General features: G+C 51.7%; 1 protein-coding gene across 3 annotated transcripts in view; it reads left to right on the forward strand.

Annotated features, from left to right (window-relative positions):
• Positions 1 to 22,445, forward strand: part of RERE (arginine-glutamic acid dipeptide repeats) — a 223,521-nt gene that overhangs the window by 113,670 nt on the left and 87,406 nt on the right. For all 3 annotated transcript variants that reach the window (XM_063317557.1, XM_063317558.1, XM_063317559.1), the window contains exon 3: positions 4,530 to 4,600. In XM_063317557.1, coding sequence (XP_063173627.1) covers positions 4,530 to 4,600 — 71 coding nt within the window. The remainder of the gene's footprint in view (positions 1 to 4,529; positions 4,601 to 22,445) is intronic.

A 22,445-nucleotide genomic window follows, 5' to 3' on the forward strand; every position in this document is an offset into this window, starting at 1 on the left:
AAACAATCACATAAGCCCTAAAATAGGCTTAACAGAGTTGCGGTTGTTGTGAGTTGGCAAATGGGAGGAAATAAATGAAAATGCCAGGGCATGCCCACTGTGGCTCATTACCTCCCACCTTACACACTTCTCTGATTCAGTGGCCTCCTCAGATCTGGCTTTCTCCCCTTTATCTCTGGACTAAGATTGGTGAGTGCTTTGGGTCGCAGAAGGAGGGGGCTGTCAGAAAGCCGCCATCCCATTTCCTGAGCTAAGATCTCTGGAACGGCACCGAAGGGGGGAAAGGGGTGGGGCTGTGCTGGCTGGGGAATTCTGGGAGTTGAAGTCCACACGTCTTAAAATTGCCGAGGTTGAGAAACACTGGTCTAGGCTGACATGTGTTAAAAAGCTCAGGCAGGGCAACTCTCTCATCCTTTTTCAGATAGCCCGCAAGAGAGGTGTCTGGCAGGTTGCAATCAGATTCCCAGTCTGGGCCGCGCCAGGATCAAACCCGTTTGTGTCCCACAGTTTCCCTTCCTTCCTGTCCGATAAGTGATGCAACGGCCAGCCCCCCCCAAAAGTGATCAGCCTCTCATAGGACCAAACCCCTCCACCTCCAGATGTTGACCAACAGCACACGTGTTGATAGATGAGGCCCCACGCAACAAATAGTGGCTTTTGCGCGTAGGCATTCGACACCCGGGATTTTTGCAGGCCTTCGTGGCCTGCGGTCACCGTGGTTACCCTCTAAACACTCTGCAGGAAATGACATTTTGTTCAGCAGCATGGCTGGGACGTTGGTGCCAGAGGTCAGTGGCAAATCTATTCATTGGGTCTGGCGGTGGAGAAGGGGGAGTGCGACATGGGCCAGAGGGGGACCACAGACAATCAGCTCAGTGGCTGTTGCTTGCTTTGTATGACAGCATCAGTGCCATTATGGGGAAGGCAAGGCTTTCATGGCCTCTTTGCGAGGGCATTCCAGCGGCTGATCTGAGCATCATGCTAAGCGTCAGCCCTACCAGGAGGACCAGACCAGAAAATCAACACCGCAGGAAGGCTAAAACTGCAGAGACGGTAGTTATAATTAACAGTATCTTGTGAGTCTGATTGTGCTGGACCTCCTCTTCTTCGTCTCCCCTCTTGCTCACCTAGAGGTGATGGTTGTGTGATGAGAAAGGCCCCCTGTGCAAGCACCGAGTCATGTCTGACCCTTTGGGGGGGACGCTGCTTTTGTGACATTTTCTTGGCAGACTCTAGCGGGGTGGTTTGCCACTGCCTTCCCCAGCAAGCTGGGTCCTCACTTTACTGACCTTGGAAGGATGGAAGGCCGAGTCGACCTGAGCCGGCTACCCTAGAGAGAATCCAGCTTCGGCTGGGATCGAACTCGGGTCGTGGGGAGAGTTTCGGCTGCAATGCTGCCGCCCACCCCCCTGCGCCACCCGAGGCTCTTCAGAGGTCATGGTTACTCACCCTAAAATCTTGCTAGTTTTGGTTTGCCATATCTCTTCCTTCTCCTATGACTGAATTAGTGCCACTGAGTGATTTGGATCAAATCTCATCCTCTTTCCCTGGTCCCCCTACGGCTTGTTTGAGTCCTTAGATTCTTGGAAGACGACTTGGCAGGCAGACAGCAATGGTAAACGATTCCAAAGCTCCAAGGTTGCTAACGTGCATTAGCGTTTGCTTTTCATCACTCTGAGGCCAGTTCCTGTGACCCTTCCCTTCCCTGCTTGTATGTCGTCGTCTTTTCCCTTTCCCCTGTTTACGCAAGTGCAACACGGCGCATTAAGTCAAACGTTTTGCCGTAAAAGAGAGCTAAGAGAGAAGGGCCTTTGCTTGCCTATGGTGGCAGATGTGCCAATTTGGAGGATTTCAAGTGATTTCTCCTTTTAAGTGGTGTCAAGGGATCTTGAGATTTCACTGTTCCCTTCTGTCAAGGTCCTTCTTTGATTGGCAGATTACACATAGTTAAAACAATTTGCTTGTGGCATCTGTTACGTCTGTGAGAGCTTGATCACTGACAGGGTTTGGCTTTCCCATTCACTGGAATACAGTTGCCCACACAGGAATATGTTAGATGAAAACTGAAATAATGGAGAGGACCAGAGATGCTTTAATGCGTAAATACACCTGGATGCGATTGTTTCCCGATTGCTTTATTTTAAAAAAGTATTTTTAAAAAATAAGACGTGGATAATGGACCTTTTAGACACAGCTCTGAGCCAAAAGGGTAGAGTAAACGTTAGTATTGCTAAGCAAGTATCGTTTGTAAAGATTTATTCTCCTGATTTCCAATCCTCAGGAGCAATTCTTTATTCTCTGTTCCCACTCCCAAGCATCTTAAGAGTTCACAGATGTATGTGTTCCAAGTTGCCCAGCAGCTGGATAGCTTTTCATGGATCTGATGAAGCAAAGTCATAAAAGCTTACGAATTGGCTCATCTCCCAAATGCATCGAGCTGCTTTGTTTTAGCTGGATCTGTGAATTCCAAGTATGCCTGCAGGTGCTTTGATGTTCCTGCCTCTGAATTCATCAACGTTTTCATCTACATGGATTGTTGAAACCTCTGTAAAAAAAACCACAAATAGCTCTGCTGAGAAGTTGCGGTTTGCTAGCACTCATCTTTGAGCTACTCCCCCACCCCCACGCCAAGTAGATTGAGTCATGAATTTGGGATTAGCAGTACCAGGATGCATCTGGTGAGTGGCAGCAGATTTGTTATGTGCCTAGACATTCCAGGAATTTGTCTCTGGTGATGAAAAGCCAACAAGGCAGAGGTTCAAGGTAGATAGTGTGCAAAGAGAAGGGCACAAACGGGCAGCCTGTCCTTAAAAACAGTGTGAGAGGAGCTGCAGGTTTGTTGTGGTTGAACATTGAGACCAACTCTGAACGATCGCTTGGGCGAAGACCATATTGGTCTTGGACTTTCTGCATCTCTTCAGACGCTTCCTGACGGAGCCGATGCTGTATCTCGCACCCCTGAACTTCCTGGGCTGTCTTCTCAAACACTTGACCGTAGAGTCCTGGTCTCTACCGAAAAGGAGAGATCACCCTAAACTCAAGTCCCACCCCACCTTTGACAACACTCACAGCTCATTGAAATTTGTCCCTCGATGTCAGCTTGTATTCCCACATTCCATGTGGTGTGTTTCTGTAAATGTACAGTACCTTGCTGGGAAGATAAGGCGTTCTTACACTTGCCGACTGCGAGGAGGAGGGGGGGAGGATCTTGCCACACACCCCAACTTCCTGCCCCCCGTTTTTGTAACTATTGAGTATTAAAGGGAGAAAGGCAGTGCTTGCAGTATCGTTTTGGGGTGGATTTCCCACAGAAGGACTTCTTGGCAGAGCAGCGTGGACGCTTCTCAAGGCAAGGGTGGGAAAAGAAGGGAGGCAGCACATGTGTAACGACAGAGGGGCCAAGTGGAACCAGAATAGGTGGGAGTCAGCTGCAACTTCTAGACAGCCGAATAAATGGAATGGAGAGATTTAAAAAAAAACACCCTCTTCTTGTCTCTCCAGTAGATCACACACTTCTCCCCCCCTCTCTCCTTCTACCCCTCTAGTTTCAGGGCAGTACTTTGAATTAGAGAGGCAGGGGAAGGAAAAAGGGGTGGCTGATGGGGGCTCCCATTAGAGATTGCAGGGAAACATTTATGGACAGGTGGGAAATCCACAGCCCTGGTTAGCGGACAAGGGAAAGCTCAGGAGTGGGTGGCGAGGCTAGACAGCCTGGGGGAAGACAGGAACTCTGGGAGCGTGATAGCAAAATTAGGAGGTTTTTCCAGCAGAAGACTATGGTGGACGAGGAAAAAAGGCAGAGGGGAGCGTCACCTTCATATTGAGGGTGCCACACCCTGAACCTGCGAGTGATCATCGTGCTTTCACGTAGGCATGGAAAAGGTAGCGGGGGAGATGCAGCGCTGTTGGGCTCTGTGGGATGAAGGACTCAGCAGCAGCCTCTCGTCAGCATCTTCTTGAACAAACTTTCCAAGTGGTACAGAGTCCCGGGATGACACTGCCTCCGGTTTCCAGCCTGGTTACGACCGTTCCTGCAGGATATTATGGTCAGCGATCTCAGACTTCCTAAGAACCAGCTAGGTGTCTCTCCCTGGCATAAGTCACCCACCTGGGCAGCTGGCGCTCCGCAGCCTCCGCGCTCTGCCGTGCCTGACTGCTGGGCTTTCCAGAGCAAAGTGGCCACAAGTGACCCGTCTGCTGTCTTGTTTGGTGGGCCTGTCAGGTTGCGACGTGGTAACTGTGCCCGCTCAGGCGTGGGGTTGTAGATTGTCCCGACACATGGCCTCTGAGAAGTGCCGTTACGTTTTCTGCATTGCCTTTGTCCTTTAAAAAATATATATATATATATATCAAAAATGCCTAGCTTGTATTCCTGCGTGCGTGCGTCTCTGTGTGTGTGTGTGCACGTGTGTGTGTCCAGTCACATTCCATAGCACTGTTTGTTACACTCCTTTGCCATGTGTGTTGTGCTGGTGTTCTCTGTTACTTTACACAAGGCTGAGAAACTCTTCCTTTTTCTTCCCCCCAAGATTGCGTATATATCGAGAGCCGTCGGCCAAACACTCCCTATTTCATCTGTAGCATTCAAGACTTCAAATTGGTAAGCAGCAACACCCATTTCTCTCTTGTTTTACCTCCCCCCCTCCCTCCCCCCTTCCCCTAAACGTAATTTTTCTCAGTGCTGAGACCCATTGGCCGTGAGCACCAGCCTGCTGAGGGCTTTGTGCGACCACATTATTTGTGACGCTGTTTGGGGCCGCGAAAGCGCGGGAGAGGTCAATGGCAGGCTTCCTTGACAGATTACAAGCTGCCTTTTCTGGAGCCAGGCCACTGCCTCATCGAGCATTATCTGAATTATCTGGCTAATTAGCCATTGCTAATCATCTGCTCCGTGAATTTCCCTCCAGGTGACTTGCAAGAGTTGCAATGCATGGACAGCTGCGTGTTTTCTGAGTTGCTCTTGCCTGAACTTCCCTGCCTATGAGCCCTTGGACTCTGATCCACAGCCTCTTTACTTGCCTGTGCAAATAGATGAGTCCTTTGCGCCAGCGCTGTAGGGCCACGCACGCTTTTGCAGGACAGGGCGTCTGAAGACAGCGCCTCTCTGTCTGTGACTCTTGAAAGGAGCCCCACTTTATCTGGCTTTCAGGGAATTGGTTCATTAAAGTGAACCCAACTCCCAGAGCAGTGACCTCTTTCTTCCTCCCACCCCCACCCCCAAAACAGCTTGAGCAAAAGCCTTGAAAAAACCAGGCTGCTTTTATGAGACCCAGAGAAGGGCTGGGCCTGCCCAAGGCCCAAAGCCCTCCTTCCTAATTGATTTCAAAGGCGCAGAGCCCGAGTTCTTCTCTCCCCAGTGCACGTTGTGTTTTGTGGTTTAGAGTAAGAATAAATAACCTTTTCGGTCTGGAATTTGGAGCGCACTTTGTGAGCAGGCTCGTAAAATGGCTGATTGGGTCACACATCATCCACTTATTAGAACGGGGAAGGCTGTTCCTGCTGCTTCTTTAGTCTCCAGCATGCTTCCTCCCATCCCAACTGCTCTGCTCTTTTTTTTTTTCCTGGATTGTGGGTAGGTGGCCAAACCCCTGTGGGGTCTGTATGTAGTGATGCCCAAAGACCCTTTTGTAAAGAGGGACAGCCCCAGATGCGTTCTGACGTTGAACCCTGGGCTGTCTAGGAAGCACAGCCTGGCCAAATGGATGGTGGTGTTGCATTGGCTTTTTGGGTCAGCAAGAAACTGCATTAAAAAATCTAAAGAATCACATATCCGTGTAACCCCCCGTCTGTTTGCTCCAAAATGGCTCCAAACCCTTCCTGGTTCTCTCCCCCCCCCCCCCAGCTCATTCTTCCTTTCCTTCTGTTTAAAATTGTGTATAACTGCAGTGTGGGAGAATGTATGTTCTTTCCCTGTTTATTTTGACAGCCTGTTTCAATATTTATATGCCTGCTATTTTTACCCCCCAGAGGTCTCACTTGTATACAGTTTCTCTCCTTACAGGTAATTTTTCACATCTTTTAAAATTGTGGTCTCAGTCCCACTTCTGGGCTTTTTACTGATTTTTTTTGTGGGGAGGGTGTTGATACTTATTTTTCACCTTCCTTCCTTCCTTCCTTGCCTTCACTCTCCCGCAAATTCAGTAATATAATGGCACGAACGGTGCTTAAAAAAGAGAGAAAAGGAAGTACTGTTCACACCATTTAAAAACAGAACAAAACACCGAAACGGTCTGCTTTTAGGCGACTGGCCTTGAATAACATTTTAAGCTCTGCTTTCTGCACATTAGCAGGTGCTGCGGTGCTCAGGAGAAAATTGCTCCTGCGAAAACAGTGAATTACAGCACAGAAGCTGCCCGCTTGGAGCAGAAGTGCCTACCGAGCAGCCATAATTGCTTGGGGTATTAGCAGCTATACAAGGGATTGGTCTGATACAACACGTTGTCTGCAAAACAGAGTGGGAAGCAGAACATAATGTGTTTTGCTGCTGTTACGTGTATCTTTAAGCCTGCCACGCGCTCACCCGCCATCCCTCCCAAACCACCACACCCTTCTTTACGTCTCCCGCCCTTACGTCGCCCCTCCAACCCCCGGATATTGGGAACCTGGCCAGGCAGAGGTGCCCAACAGACCGCGTGGGTCAAGAAAGGGAGGAGGGGGGTCTGGACGTTTTGGGAAGCTGCCCACCAATTAAGCACGGTCCTCGTCTTCATGAGTGGTAAATACCATCTGGAGGTCAGGGAATCTTTCTCCTGAATGTCAGAGCTTTCAAGGACAGTGGGGCTGACCAAGGGTCAGGATTTTAAGCAGGCAATCCAGCTTGGCTCTCTCCCAGTGGCGTGTGCACAGACCCAAGAGATCCCCCTCTCACTTGGGTTAACAGTATCATTGGATCTTCTGGAGGCTGGTTCTTGTTAACTCCGGGCCTGATTTATGCATTTCGCTCAGCTTCCCGTTTCACTGGCCTCTTACAGCTGTCTTGTTTTCTTGCAGATTTAAACATAACGACAACTAACTTGCCTTCCGTTCCCTGGCCGCACTGCTGCTGAAACTGGCCATGGGGCACGCGTGGGGTCTCTAGAAAGGCCGGACAGGATCGGCAGCAGCCCCTTGACCTTAGAGGGATTGCTGGAACTACAACTCCCAGCAGCCCTGGGCGGCCTGACAAATGGCGAGGGATGCTGGGAATTGTAGAGGAGCAGCATCAGGTCACGTATTCCCTGTCGTTCCTGTCCATTTGTTGGCACCCAGCATTGCAACGGGTAGAAATAATGCCCCTGATTGTTTTTTAAGGACGCAGCGGGCTGCCAAGTCATTTTTGTTTTATTTGAAGCACGTCCTGCTGGCAGGGCAGCCGCAAGATCTAATCAATTTCCCCGACTTGCAGATCCTAATTCAGCGTAATAATGGAGCTGCCGGAGGAGGCCGGCATCGATTGCTGGCTCCCGCACAACAAGATCTCCTCCTTGCTAGAATGTGGCAGTATGCCCACCGTGTGCCTGGGAGAGCTGTGCGTTGTCGCAGGCAAATCTGCATCTCCTGGGTAGATTCATGCTTGAGGCTGGGTGAAGTGGGGCCGCTGCGGCCCGAGAGGAAAACCTGCCCCCAGAAGTTGCTGTTCTGCAGTTTCCTCTCATCTCCTTTCTTCCTTTCTCTGCTCAGGCTGCAGAGACCCACCCCTGCTTTCCACTAATTATCTGCATGAGGCAAGTCCAGTGTGGTGTTTCCCTTCCACTTGATGATGACTCTGGGGAGCTACAGGCTCCCACTTCCTGCAGGCTGAAACGTTGAGCTGACTCTTTCTAGCCATGGAGCTTTATGCTGTTTTCTTACCCAATCTGGCAGTATATATATAAAAAAGAACCACATGGCCCTTTCATGAACGTTTAAAGAAATGGATTAACCTTCCTCCTGTTACCGCTTTTCCATAAGAAAGCTCGCTCACTCCATTTTTTTCCCATTGGCTCAGCACAATCGAGAGCATCCCTCACAGAGTCCTGGTGGGGATTGTAGAGGATTGTAGAGGGGTTGGAAATGCTCCAGGGGTCATTCATCCAAGTGATCAAGCACAAGGAGAGCGATTTTAAATGGTCCTCTTAAATATGGTCAGAGATCTAATTGACTGATGGATTATGTACCATCTAGTTGTTTTCGACTCCTAGTGACCATGTAGAGAGATTTTCTCCATGATGATCTGTCCCCAACCTGGTCTTTCCAATGCTGCACCCATCACCCCTTCAACTGAGTCCATCCACCTTCTGCTGCTGGTCCTCTCCTTCTCTTTCCTTCCACCTTTCCCAGCATTATGGACTTCCCCAGAGAGCTGCATCTTCACACAGTGTGTTCGGAGTAGGATAATTTGAGCTTGGTCATCAGTGCCCCGAGTGAGAAATCTGGGTTGATTTGTCCGATGATCCATTGCTTCCTCCTTTTACGGGTGGGAGGCTCTTCAGTTGCCAGGAGCCCCCCCCCCCAAAATATCCAGATCCTTGGGTACCTGAAGAAGGAGGACCTCTCTGACCTTAGCATACCAAAATGCCCAGCACAGGGATGGCCCACCTTTTTGTGCATTCCCGTAGGAATAGTTGATGGGATGGAAGTCTCCACCCCCTGCCAGAGATAGCAACCCCTTGACCTTGCTTTTCTTTTCCTGTATTAATGGAACCCAGAGCACCGCCTCGGTTCCAGGGCACAGTTTGGGGTAGGGTTGCACCTGTGCTGCTCTTTGGGAAAGGAACAAGATGCTCTTGTTTGGGGCTGGGATCCCTTCACAGACCCCCCTCTGTCTCTCTGGCGCTCAAGGCCCGCCGAGGAACTGTAGGAATGCAGAACAATGGGGCTCAGACTCCCCCACTCACAGGGACTGAATTTCAATGTTAATTTTCCTGGCACGATTGTTGGAGATGGATGTGGTGTGTGTGCTGGTCCATACACACACTCTCTCTCTGTCTCTGTCTCTTTCACGCTCACTCCAATTGAATATAGCCCAGAACGGCTTGCTTTTCCTTCTCCCTCCGTAGGTTTCGTTAATGAAGGAAGCGTTTAAATCCCTCCATGAATACCCATTTGTGCTGGGATGTTTAGAATCTCAGTCCAGCTGCATCCAGGCATAAGAGGAGCCTTGATGCCTCCGGGCCCAAAATAGCCATCGAGCTCGAGGTGGGCAGCCTCGGGGCCTCCGGATGCTTTGGCCATCAGTGCCTCTCTGGCCCAGCCAACCTGAGATCGCTGGTCTCCCAGAAGCCCTCTGGGGCATCAGACCCCTACTCCCATCTAGCCTGCAGCAGTCAGCCAGGGCACCCCGAAGAGACACTGGGAAAGATGGTGAAAAGGACCGTTCAGATTGGTTGGGTTCTTGCTGTTTGATCAGCGTGTAGAAACGGAACTGTGGCACAGCTCCATTTCCTTGCCTTGACTAAGAGCTGTTCTCCTGAGGCTGGCAGTCCCCATCCCTTCCAGGCTGTGCTTTAGTTACTTGGCAAAGCCTCTGAAATTTAAAGCACCCCTGATTACCACCATTCCCATGCTGCTCCATCCTTCCGTGGTAATGGGTCCCGAGCCCTGCCCCTCTTCCCCGCATAGAGTTTCGGTTTTGAGGCAAACTCCATACACGCAGCCCAGAAACGGACATTTCTGCTGCCTGTCCGGTGCTGGAATCTTTGTTTGTTCAGAAGCTAGCCCTCCACCTTTCCATTCTCCAGTAAGGCTGAGTGCAGCAGAACAAAAGACTGGACCGTATTAAAAATGGAAGGACAAACATGGATGGATGAGATCAAAGAGGTCTCTGGAATTTCTTCGGAAGAAGGACAAATGACGACTAGAGTCCGGTTTAGGCAGCGGTCACTGGTCCATGCAGGCATCCAGAAGTTAGACTTGACCCGGTGGCACCCTACTAATAGTAAAACGGCAGAGAAGTGCCACGTGGCAAACCCAGATTGTCTCTTTTGATGTTTATGAGACCAGAGTTTCACTGGCCAGGAGCCGGAACTGCAAAGCTGGCCACAGTTAGCCCTTCCCGAGGAGGGCGTTCCCTAAGCTGTGTGAGAGTGAATAAAAGGATGTCCCTTGATCTCAGGAGAGTCTCAGAGGACAGGGTCGGTATTTGGACCGGCAGAGAGATCTGGCCCTGATTTGTGAGAAACCATGGCTGGGTTTGCACATCATGGAAATCATGTTTTACTTTTATGGCTCATTGAAAACACCCCAGCAGTTGGGCCTGTGCAGCATACTGACCCTTAAACCATGGTTTATTGGCTACATTGACTAGGTTCCCACAACATGCAAATCCCAACCCCATGTAGCTTAGCGTGATGTGTGACTCAGACCCCTGTTGAGCTCGAATGAATAAAGGATAAGCGAGGCGGTGTCCTTTCAGAGGGAGCATCCAGAGCTGCAGGATTGCACACGCCTTTGCCCTCCCTTGTCCCTTGTGTTGGTCACCATATTCTCAAGGACCAATGGTTGCAGAAGGTCTCCATGCTTGTGGGAATACCATTCAACAGTGACTTGAGAGTCACACTGTGATGGCAAGAGCTGACACTTTGCTTTGCACTTCCTCAGACAGAGGCACCATGCAATCCGCTTGGCAAAACACATTGCTTTGAAAGAGAACCTGGAGGGGGCCCTTCCAAAGATTTCCCCTTCCTGAGCATAAGAGTTTCCACCCACCCCTCAGGAGATCCCACTGGGTTGGACCAAAGGCCCCTTCCATCAGGCAACCAGCCGCAAATGAAACAGGGGTGCCAAAGCACACTTCACACTCTTGTCCCAAGAGCCATTGATTAGTTGACCCCCCCCCTAAATCCTATGGATTGATTCTTCCATTTAAAACCCCTAAACCCCCTTCAGACCGCAGACTCTCTCATCCCTGACTTTGTGCTTCGTTGGCTGGATCTGACAGGAGCTGCGGTCCCTCTCCTTCCGATTCTCCACGAAGGTGGTTTCCGTAAGCCACCCGTGTGGTCCTTCTGCCCCTCTTGAACGACCTGTCTTTATATGGAAAGGCGAGAGGATTCCCCTGGGAGGAGGCTGAAGCTGCAGATGGAGCAGGGGCAAATGCCAGCTGGGGTGGTCAGGTGGGTGGGTCGTGACCGTCTGCGATGAGGACTTTGCCGTGGCTCCCAAAGCTGTTAGCTTCACCCCAAGAAGGTTGTTTTTTAAAAAGTCAAAAAGCCAGTGTCGAGGGCCGGTGTCTTTTCTCTCACTGTTCCTTGAAGCCGAGCCTCCCCGTTGGCCTTTTCTCACTTCTCCCTTGTTAGCTGCTTGCCTTTTGGAGCAGCGGCCGGGGCTGCCTGGGAATATTCGGCTGAGTATTTGCTTTGAACACAGCTCCCTGCGTTGCCATCTGCTCCTTTTAACTTAATCCCTGCAGCGAACTGAGGGCGTATTCAATTTGCGGGCAACGGGAAACCCGATTGCAATAACTCTGCCGCGTTGATAGACGCGGAGTGTTCCTAACTTCCTCCCAGGGCCTGAAGCAAAGGGAAGAGAACGTGCTCTCGGCGAAGGGCTTGGGCTGTGCTGTGGGATGTGGGGCCGGCCCAGGGCTGGGCAAGGGATGCTCTGTGGCTAAACAGAGGCAAAACTCAGCCCGACGCCCGCACCGTGTTTCGTCTTCCTCCCTATTGTTGATGCTTGAGGTCCTGCATTTGTCCCAGCCAAAATGCCGTCCTGCTCTTGGCATTTTGGCTGGGACAGTCTCCGGTGCGAAACTCTCCAGAGCTCAGGCCTGGAGTGAAATAAATGGTCAGGACAGCCCCAGGGCAGGGGGGGCGAGGGCACTGCCTCTTTGGCTGCTGTTCCCCAGCAAGAAGCAAGCAGCCGGTCCTGGACCCAGGTTTGAAGTCCTGTTGATGTCTGTGAAGGGTCTGGAAACACACACACACACACACACAAACACGAGACCACCTGCGTCTTTTGCAAAATTAGGCCTCTGGCAGTTATTGGAGACTGCTTTCTAGACAGGCTGATTCACTGGGCCTGATAATCTGGTGTCAGAAGCCCTTCCGTCTTTATGCCCAGTGCATGAGCACTGATGCTTTAACAGTACGTATGGAGATGTCCACATCACCAAGCTGAGCTGTGTGAACTCAGATCCTCCCCGTCCCAGCCCAGGAGCAGGTCCCCCTCGCTCGGCTTGGAATGCCCTCGGCTGCAGGGCCAGCCACCCTTGTGAGCGGCTTCCCTATCCGAGCCCGGATTTCCGGGCCCCAGCGTTTTCTTTCTGGATCTGTTCCAGGTCGATGTGTTTCCAGTGCATCTCACTAACGGGGAGTCGCTCTTAAATGTCTTTTTATTGGAGCCTCCTTTTCAATGCGGGGAGGGAGAGGCAACTGTTCCCCTATCTAGTCAGTTCTCAACCAGCTCAACTCAACTTTCAGCTTGCGTGGGGTTGCAGACACCGACGGTGGGGTGGGGTGGGGGGAGATGGGCTCTGAGCCCCCAGCAAAACCCTCAGCTCATCCAGGGATTGGGAAAATGGCGGATTTGCTGCACAAGGGAGCCGGCGCTCGCCTTTGTTGCCTCTCTGCGTTTCCTTGATTGACGGATCGGATCGTGTCTCTGCTGCTTCCTCTTGGAAGCCTGATTTGAAGGGAGCCCAGCGCAGGATCGCCCCCGGGGTCTTGCAAGAATGTGCTGTCTGTGGATGGAAAGGAGGAAGGGGAGAAGGAGGGAGGGAGGGAGGGAGGGAGGGAGGGAGGGAGGGAGGGAGGAAGGAAGGAAGGAAGGAAGGAAGGAAGGAAGGAAGGAAGGAAGGAAGGAAGGAAGGAAGGAAGGAAGGAAACCTCCCAGTGCCCCCAAATTCAAAATCTGGGTCTGCTGACTTTGGTGGGAGAGCCAGCAGGGCTGATCTGGATGGGTTGCAAGAGGGTGTAAAGGGAGGAGCAAATTGCTTCTTTTGCCTGGACAACAGAGGGGTGTGGGTGTGGGTGTGTAATGTAAGAAGCAAAACCTGCTGGAGTCAGAGGCTGGTTTGGGGCTCTGTCTGAGCCAAGATGCTGCTTTTGAGTGCCAGTTCCTCCAGAGGACAGGGTGGTCTGGCACCTAGGCATCGAACAGCCTCGCTCTCTGGGTGAGTGAATGCCCTCCGTTCCCAGGAAGACCAGCTTTGAATGTAGGTGGGCCTGATTTTCCCCCTCGCCAGTCACAGGGCTGCTCTCAACCTTTTTCCGCTGTATTATGGGGACAAGTCTGCAGATCGAGGGAGAGGCTCCTTCCCTTGCAGGGGGTCACAGCTAGATCCGTTCTGCCCTTTCTCGGGCCAGGATGTCCCAGGGTGGCTTCATCATCTCCACATGTACAAAGGCAGAGTTGATTCTTCTGCCACCGGTCACACTGTATTAATAGAGGGAACAAATTGCCTAAAGCCGGCGTAGGCATTTCTTCTTCTTTTTAAGGGTTTGCTGGCAAATAAGGATTGACAGCTTGTTTTTTAATATGAATAGCTTGAGATTTTAATTTAAAACACACACACACAGAGTGGGAGGGTAGAGGGGAGTCGGTGGGTAGGATCAGAAGGGACAGGCTGTGGATAACAAAGAATTGGAGGTGTCAGTTTTAAGAATTGCCTGGCAGGGGCCTGCATGGTGATTAAATTCGCTGATGCTGTCGCTGAGCTGTAAGGCTGCAGATAACATTCTCTCCCTGTGCTGGAAACAAGAATCAATACCAACTCCTTGACAGGGGCTAAATTATTAAATAGAGCCTTTCTTTACCATGTTTCATTATCTGGGATTTACCTCCGTTGGGGACTTGTCAGTGGGGGTGAGAGAAGAAAAAAGGGGTTACGTGCGCCAGGCTTCTTCTATTCAAACCGATCCCTGCTTGCATTGTGCACCCCTTTTGGAGAATTTCCCCCCTTCCTTCAGATCTCTGATCCACTTCTGCCAGAATGGCATTTAGCCTTTTTTTTCTTTTAAGTGCAGGGTGGGGAGAAGATTATGGCAGGAGAGAACCGCTTTCCTTTCTTTTTGCCATCTATTCTAGCTGATTTAGAGATACCTGTCTCATGTCATGCCTCTCCCAACACACACCCCTCCAGCTTTTGGGATTGCTTACAAAGCTGTTAAGTCTGCGTCCTGCCCCTGCCCCTGCCCCCCCCAACCTCCAGTGCACTGATGAGGTTCCATTCATACGAATGCACAAGAGAGCCAAAGTTGGAGACCGTCATGTGGGATGGTAACCAAGGCCCAGTACAAATGGCTGTGCGAAGCAGCTCCTCTTACCCGCAGCCGTATTCTTCCTCTGGAAGTTGGTAATCGCGACTGACTCGGCTCGCCTGTGGCGAGTGGCCGTCTGCCACAGGTGATCCGATACCAGTTTGGGGGGAGGAGCCGGGTGTCCTGTGCTGGCTTTTCCTATCCCACCTACCTGCGCGCTGTATTCATGGTTATGTCAGTTGAAGTGCAGGGCAAACATCTTGTTTTCCTCTGTTGTAGCAGGTGGGTGGCGGGGCAAATTAATACCTTTTTGTGTGTTAATATTTTGATCCTGGCAAGAACCTGGCCAGGGCCCTGCACACAAGTAGAAAAGACCAGTGCTACTTTTTCCTGGTTTTGCGCCTAAGTTTTTAGTACTGTACCTGTGTCGATCTCAGATTGGATCAGGTGATCCTTTTTCCCCTTCTCCAGCAGCAGGGTTGCACGGATGAGGCATTTCCTTGCCATGTTGTGTTGCAACCACCTTATTTAATAATCTGGGCTGATCTTTTTGGGGAGACCCTGGCATTGTGCATAGTTAGGACGAGGAATTCCATCTGCAGATTTTTTTTTTCTTCCTATTCCCATGCCACTGAGGAGATCCATGGCTAATATTTGTTTTAAAAAAAAAACCTCTCTTTTTTTTCCCCCCTTAGAAAGGGACAGGATACAGTATCCAGGCCAAGAGGAGCTGTGAGATTAATATGAATTTATTTGCATTTATTGGGGTGGCTTAATTGCCTGCATTCTTAATTAAGCAAATGTCTTTTCAATAATACAGGAGTACCCTGGACCTTTTTTCTGCCGCTTCCCCGCCCTCCCTCCACAGTCTCATTTCCTGGTGCTCATCCAGTGTAAACATGGCCATTTCCTACACCTGGTGCTCAGATAATTGCCTGCTAAATAAAACAGAAGCTGGCTTCTTGGGAGCAAGAGGAAGTGAACACATATGTGTGCGCGCGTGCACACACACACACACACGTAGGCAAGTAGCTCCCTTTGTGCATCTAATAAAGATTAAAGCCCTTTTTTAAAATCGCTGTCGGGAGTAATTGAAGTCAAAATGAATTTAGACAACTTCTTTGAGTAGGCCAAACTGTAAGAACATCTGTCTTATTTAATACTGCTTCTGACCTTTAGGATGAAAATTTCTCTCTAGTCTTGGGGGTGTGTGGGTGGAGGAGTACCACTAGGATAGGTGGGCTGGTTTGTTTTGGTGCGGGCAGCCTCTCCAGAGACACACGATCATGCTTCCTAAGGTGCTGAAGAGAACACATTAGCAAAATTCATTTTTCTCACATTCAGAATGGGTTTTCTTTCCAAGGGAATATCACAGTGTTTCTTATAATTTGAGAGCAGGGTTCTTTGCTGGCTGTGAACTGTTTGGCAGGTTAACAGCTTTCTCCTTCACAGACTGACTTGGGTTGAAGCTGGATTTAATGGCGTTCAGCTTGCTGAGGAGATCAGGATTGGCTCTCTGGACACCCTTCCTTCCTTCCTTCCTTCCTTCCTTCCTTCCTTCCTTCCTTCCTTCCTTCCTTCCTTCCTTCCTTCCTTCCTTCCCTTCCTTCCCTTCCTTCCCTCCTTCCTTCCTTCCTTCCTTCCTTCCTTCCTTCCTTCTTTCTCTTCCTTCCTTCCTTCCTTCCTTCCTTCTTTCTCTTCCTTTCTCTTCCTTCCTTCCTTCCTTCCTTCCTTCTTTCCTCAGAAATAGTAGCTGACTTTCAGAGTGGCTGCATTCACATGAAATGCCTACCAAGGGTCTTTTTAAACTGTGACTATGATGGTCTGACTGACATGAGGGCTGCCTTAACATGTATCACAAAACCAGAAACAGATAAACCACACTAGGTGATGTTAAAGGTTGAGATTACCATGTGTGCTGGTGTTGTGATAGTTGTGCTGATCTTGGAAGTGAAAGTTGGGACTGCGGGAAGAAATCAGGTATGCAGAGCGCTGTAAGATCAGTGTGTATTTATTTTATTCAGTTTATAGGGTTTCCTAACTGAGATGGCTCAAGGCAGTCGATACATTAATGTTTATAGTTATATTTTAGCCCTAGAATCAAACTTCGGATGAGCCTTACCCCCTTCTTTCATCCAGGATATTTTTCAGCTTCTCCATCTGGCATGTTGAGCTGGTATTCTCTGGAACCAAGAGCTGAGCTCAACTTGAGGGGGACGTCGCTCCTGCCCGCCCCGATGCCAAAGCAAAAGGAACTTCACGGGTGCCCCACAGATCTTGTCTTGGTCTCTCTTCTGAAAATTCAGTAGGGTAGATCCACACTATCCCCGGATAGAATTAGAGGTGGGTTAGAGAAGAACGACACCTAAACTGCCCCAAATATGCCGCATGGGGATGCAGATCGCTCTTTACGTTGTCCTTAATGGAGGAAGACTCTCTCGCACAGAGATCAGATGAACGGGGCTTCAGACTCAGGCAGACCAGAGCGGTGCTTGCGGGTGCCCACTGGCAGACCCGTCACTGATCCCCCTGCCCGGTCCCCTTTCACCCGGCAGCCCTACTGGAGCATAGCGGCCAGGTAGCTTCGCTTCTCTGCTGGTGGTTTTAGCTTCCAGGCCTGGGGAACGGGGTGGGGATGGGTGGGATGGATTTAAAATCCGATTATAATCATTGCCCTGTTTTCGCTCTGCTCCCCCTCTTTTGGAACTCTGCTTCTGGCTGTTTTCTAGGGCCTCTCTGCTAAAGAGCCAACATCCCCAGACAGGTCTGAGGCCTCTTTTCCTCCTCGCTGACCCACTTGCTTCCAAAGACGACTTGGGGCTAATTTTGGAAAGGTGGATCCGCCCCCATTTCTGCTTCTTTACCCTGAACCATTTGCAGAGCAGGCCAGAGAGAATCTGAAAGCTGCGCCCATTCCCATTTTGGCTGAATTTCTGCCCCTTCCCCTGTAATTTCCAGTTGGGTCAGGAGAGCCGATGCCTCCCAGCCTGCTCACCTCTGCGTGTTGGCCAAACCCCCAGTATTTTTCGACTTCTGAAGCCCTCGAGAGTGTCCACAGCTCTGTGGCTGCGTTTGGGATCCAAGGGCGCCGTTCGAGCCTCCGCCATAAGGGAGCACGTTCCAACAAGCCAGGCCAGCGTCATTCGTCCCCAGCCTCTGGTTGGCCAGGTTTTCCAGCCGCCACTGGTGTGTGTTTGTGACGGAAGCACTGTGGGTCGCTTTCTGCGCTAACCCTTTCTGGCTTCTGGCACAGGATGGCTCCCCAAGTTAAGCGATTTCACACTCCAGAGTGCCAGATTCCACCGGCGTGCGGCGAAAGGCCATTATAAATCTTTCATCTGGATCCTGCAGCTGTCAGGGCTCTGCTCTTTAACTCCCCCTCTCTCCCCGCGTTTGGCTGCCTAACCTGCTACTGCGTGTAATTCTGTCTCCTGCATGATGTTCACCTCTGATTAGCAAGGCGTGACCCTTCGGTGCACTGTTTTCCCACGCAAGGGGTTGCTGGCGCGGGAAGAAAACCAGGCTTGGAATATCGGTGCCTGGAAGGGGTTTGTCTGTGCCCTCGGCACTGGGCACAAGGGGAATAAATAGCCAGCCCAAAAGGCCTTTCCAGGTTACTGCACTGAACTGTGATCTTGGGAATCCAGCCAACAGATGCAGGACATCGAGCGCTGCCCTGGGGGCCGGAAGCCGCTTTCCGCTGCTACCAGGAAGAGCCATGGATGCTCTCCTGCGAAGCAGAGGCTGAGGAACCGTGGTTTCCCCAGTGCTGCTGAACGAGAGAACTTCCTGCGGCCCTGCTCAGCGGAGCCAGGCAGGAGGGATGCTGGGAGCTGTAGTTTCTTGACTTAAAGGGCAGGGCAGCCTCTTTCCATAACTGAGAGCCGGCCCCTGAAAAAGGCTGGCTCGTGAACGGCACCCTTCTGGCTTTGGGGGGGCCTGTTAGGGCGACTGCTACGATTATGGTGACATTCAGTTGGGTGTGAAATGGGAAGGCGCCCCTTGAGCCCCGGTGGGGTCCCTCGGTAAAGGTGCGCGGGAGGGGCGTGTGTTTCACGGAAGAATTCGCTGAAGAGGAAGAGTTACTTTGGAAGTCCTCTTGCGTGGCATCGGTTTTCAGAGGTGCGCAGAGTCAGCCCCGTCCCTGCCCGCTTCTTCTGCCTCCATGAGCTGCCCATCTTCAGGGGGACACACCTCAGCCACAGCGAACGCTTCCACTTGCGCTAGCCTTGAAACTTAAGGCAGCCATGCAGCCGGAGAGGTGGGGAAGCGGGCTGAGGGGGGTGTCATGTCCTTAGGTTGTGGCTCGTGACCAAGTCCTGGTTTGACCACCGCACCTCTCCTCCCGGACCGGCGTCCAAGCTGCAGGTCCGTGTGCGGAGAATCGAGTGAGAAAACCATCCCTCCGCCTGCTTTTGGACACTCCGTAGTTGCCCGGGTGTTGCTGGCCGTGGCCCGCCCTTGTTGGAGCTGTTGAAAGGCGCTGGCACCCCTTCCTCTCAAATGCTCGAAAGGGGAGGCGGTTGCTTAAACCGATGCGGATGTTCTCGAAGGCCCTCTGCCCCTGCAGAACGCAGGGCCCTTGAAAATCAGCCAGTTGGCAGTGGTAGCTATCAGAGAAAGCGGAGGAGGAGGCAGGAATGGTCAGGCCAGACCAGGAGAGCATGGGGGGCGGCAAACATCAGGTGCCCCTCCCAGAGGAGGGGGGCCTCAGCCTGAGCCCTGCCACCCTCCAGGCGGGAGCTTCAGCTGCTCTTAATGGGGTTGAATTACCAGGGCGCGCATTGGTTGCTTAGTTAACAGCATTTGTAACCCCAGTGGCTGTTCAGGTGACTGGATTTGAGGGTGACTGCGGGTGATTTCGCAGGGGCCGCCCATCCCACACACCACAGACAGGCCGATTGGGCCAAAGTGCTGCTGGGGGAGGAGACCCCTCCTCTCTAACCAGAACAGAAGGCGGGCGAGCAGCAGATTTTGGCAGGCAGCCTTGCCGTAACGCCCCTCCCCTGCGTTGTTTAAAGATGATCCCCTTGGGGTCATCTCTTCCCCCCGCCAAAGAGCAGGGAGCTTGGGGAAAGGGTTGCAGGCAGAGTTGCCAGCCCATGCAATTCTGGGTTTCAAGGGCAGCCCCCAGTCTTCCCCCCACCCCAGGAATGGCACACCCTCACCCCTCCTGTCCCCAAGGCCCCCTCCTAAGACAAGCCCCGCGGGGTCTGGTGGGAGGTCTAACAAGTCCCAAATGCTGCTCTCACCTTGGCTAGCCGGGCACTGCGGAGAAGCTCACAGGCCGGAGCTGGGCAGCAGCAGGCAGCAAATTCTGCCTTTCCTCCTGGGTGTAATATTTACTCTGCGTGACTGGCGCCTGCTGATCGTCTAGATCCTTGGAGGGTTTGTTTCTCCCTCCTTCCACACTGTGTCAAGTCAGCAGCAGTCTGCTCATGGGGGCTGGCATGCTCCAGGGTGCAAAAAGCCGTCTCTCTGTCCTGAAAGCTGGTACTCAAGAGCTGCAATTTGCTGCTGGGGTGGAATATCACTGCTCTCCTGTTGGGCTTTTGTTCTCTCCCCCCCACCCCACTGCCTTTGGGCTGTGGGGCTGGATTCTCTCTCTCCCTCACACCTCCCTGTGTAAAGTACACGCCTTGTGTTTGCATAGGCATGTGTGCCACAATGCCAGGTGGTTGGAAAACTGTGTTTAGCAGTTGCTCTTTAATTGTGCCTGTGGAAAAAATGCTTCAGATTCAGCTACATAGCAGCAAGCCTTTTAAAACTGGGGGGTGGGGGCAGGAGGCTTAAAAATAGCTTTCCATGCCCCTTCCTTCGAAGGAAGGCCTCGGCCAGCGTTTTGCAAGCTTCAGGTTGCTGGTGCATAATCTTTGCAGTGATAAGTGGGAAAGGGGGCTGAACCAGCAAAAGAGAGCGAGTCATGCAGCATCTTTCGAGTTAAAGAATTTGCTGCCGCAAGTGGATGGCACTTCGAAGGTGGATTTCTTGAATCCAGGGACCGGGAGACCAAATGGGTCTTGGGCAGGCAGAAGCAGCGTTCCTTCCCCAAAGATCAGATGAAGCCCGTTCCCTGACCCGCAGGTTTCAGAAGCTTTGACCCACAGCTCCCATCATCCTTGGCCAACAACCTTCCAGAGTGAGAGGAACCCAGTGCTGAGTTGAGCTACGTGCAATATTCCAGAGGCGGTGGGAATCCACGTTCCTGTGTATTGGATGGCCCAATTGTATTCAGTGCAGGGATGCAGTCAAAATACAGTGTGGTTGGCCGGGAGGACGCAAGACCGAAGCGGGGACTCCTCCAGAGATGCAGCATGCAGCCTCTTCACCCATGCAGTGCAACCTACTTTCCCCCAGGGGGCAGACCTCAGTGGTTGCAGCACCTCAGGCCCAAATGGTTGTAAAGCAGAAGATACCAATCTAGATGGAGAAAAGGTGCAGCCCCGTAGAAGCAAAAGGGCTCTCCTGTTCTTTGGTGATCTGCAAACTCTGGATCTGGGAGTCCCGAGGCCCTGACTTGGGCCCCCTCCTGGAAGCAAACGCTTGCTTCTCTCCAGGGAAAGGAGGGTGGCACATGCAGCAGTGATGCTTTTCCTCCAAGCGCAGCTGCTATTAAAGATTAAAAAGGAAGCAACAGGGGAAGCGATTCCTTGGAGAAAAATTGGCACAGCCGCCAGCTTCCACGCTGAAAAGGAAATGGGAGCCCAGATCCGGCCGGCTTAGTTTTGCATGAATTTACTAAATTAATAAAAAGGCCTCTTCACCATACAGTGCCGGGGGGGGGGGGCTGGGGGTGGACTTTGTGACCTCTGTACCCCCACAAGTGTTTGTACGATATTACAGGTAGTCCTTGCTTACCACAGTTAGGCCCGGAATTGCAGTTGCTAAGCCAAACGGTCGTTAATCGAATCCGGGTATGTCAAAAAGGGTGATCAGTGAGTACAGGACGCTGCGACAGTCATAAATGTGAACTGGTTGCCAAGTGCCCAGATTGTGATCATGTGCCCGCGGGGACGCTGTGACAGTCGGAAGCGTGAGGACCGATCGCAAGACAGTTTTTCAGCACCTTCGTAAGTCCGAACCATCGCTAAACGAATGTTAAGCGAGGACTACCTCTTTGCAGCATCAATATTGTTTGTAAGTTCTGATTTCCCGTTTTCGCCGCCCCTTTCCTGGTGGAGGAGGAGGAGGAGGAGGACCCCCTCACAGCCAAACCTTTTAAGTTAATTGGGCCCCAAAGAAGCTGTCGAGGTGACGTGATGCCGTACTGGGGAGCTGTGATTTGCAAGAGCCGTGCCAGGTTGCAACAAAGTAGCGTCTCAGCACATTTTGCATTTGCATCGCCTGTTGGGGGAATTAAACAGAACCCGCTCTTTGGTGCATCTGTTGCAAAACAGCAAAGACTTTGCTTTGCTGCTCTTCTGAGCGTGCGGGCATTTGTTTTTCGAACGCTGCCAGGAGGGTAACTTAAGGTGCCAGCAGCACCTAGCCTGTGCAGTGGAGCAAGCATGGACCCCCTCCCTTTTTAAGGTCCTTTCTCTGTCGTTTTTAGCAGTTGTGCCTTCGAGGGTGTGTTTGCGTGCAGAGAAATTGGACTCCCAGGAGCTTACAGACTGGAACGGTGGAGGAACCAGGCACCCCGTGGCTGCGAATTGTGCCTGGACTCCTGTGCCTGTCCCCACAACCAAGCACGCTCCACCTAGTGCTTCCTACGAGCCAGCACATGCTTTCTGGGATGTGCCCCCATCCCGTCTCAAATTGGCATCCTGTGCTGTAGCCACGCGATCATTCCTACCCCATCGAAGCAACATTTTCTCTAAGCACGCCTGCCGTGTTTCCACAGAAATTGGACAGAGGGCACGGAATTTGACCTCCCGACAATTTCAGCTTGCATCTTAAAATTGGGATCCAGCTCCTAGGCCGTATGGCTCCACAGACATCCTTGAAACCGTCTCGGTAATGGCTTCTGCGATCGCTAAAGCAGGGGTGGCTGCTCAAGTGTGGCTCAATATTTGGGCACCTAAAGTGTACCAGTTTTTATAAGGAGTGCTTCAGTGGGGAAGGGGGATCCTGCTGATATGGGTTCCTCCCTCCCCCCCCAGCACCCAGGGAGGTGCCCCATCTCCTGCTTTCTGAATTGATAAACTAATATATGAGAAAGGGCGTCCCTCTCTCCCCAGGGACTTACCGGGCCCCTTGGGGGACGCAAGGAATTGCATCTATGCTGTTGTGAACTTCTGGCTGTCATTCTAAACTTATTCCAGACCCCTGAACTCCAGCTGTTTTGGT

This window comes from Candoia aspera, chromosome 18, assembly GCF_035149785.1.
Source record: "Candoia aspera isolate rCanAsp1 chromosome 18, rCanAsp1.hap2, whole genome shotgun sequence".
Classification (NCBI taxonomy): Eukaryota; Metazoa; Chordata; class Lepidosauria; order Squamata; family Boidae; genus Candoia; species Candoia aspera.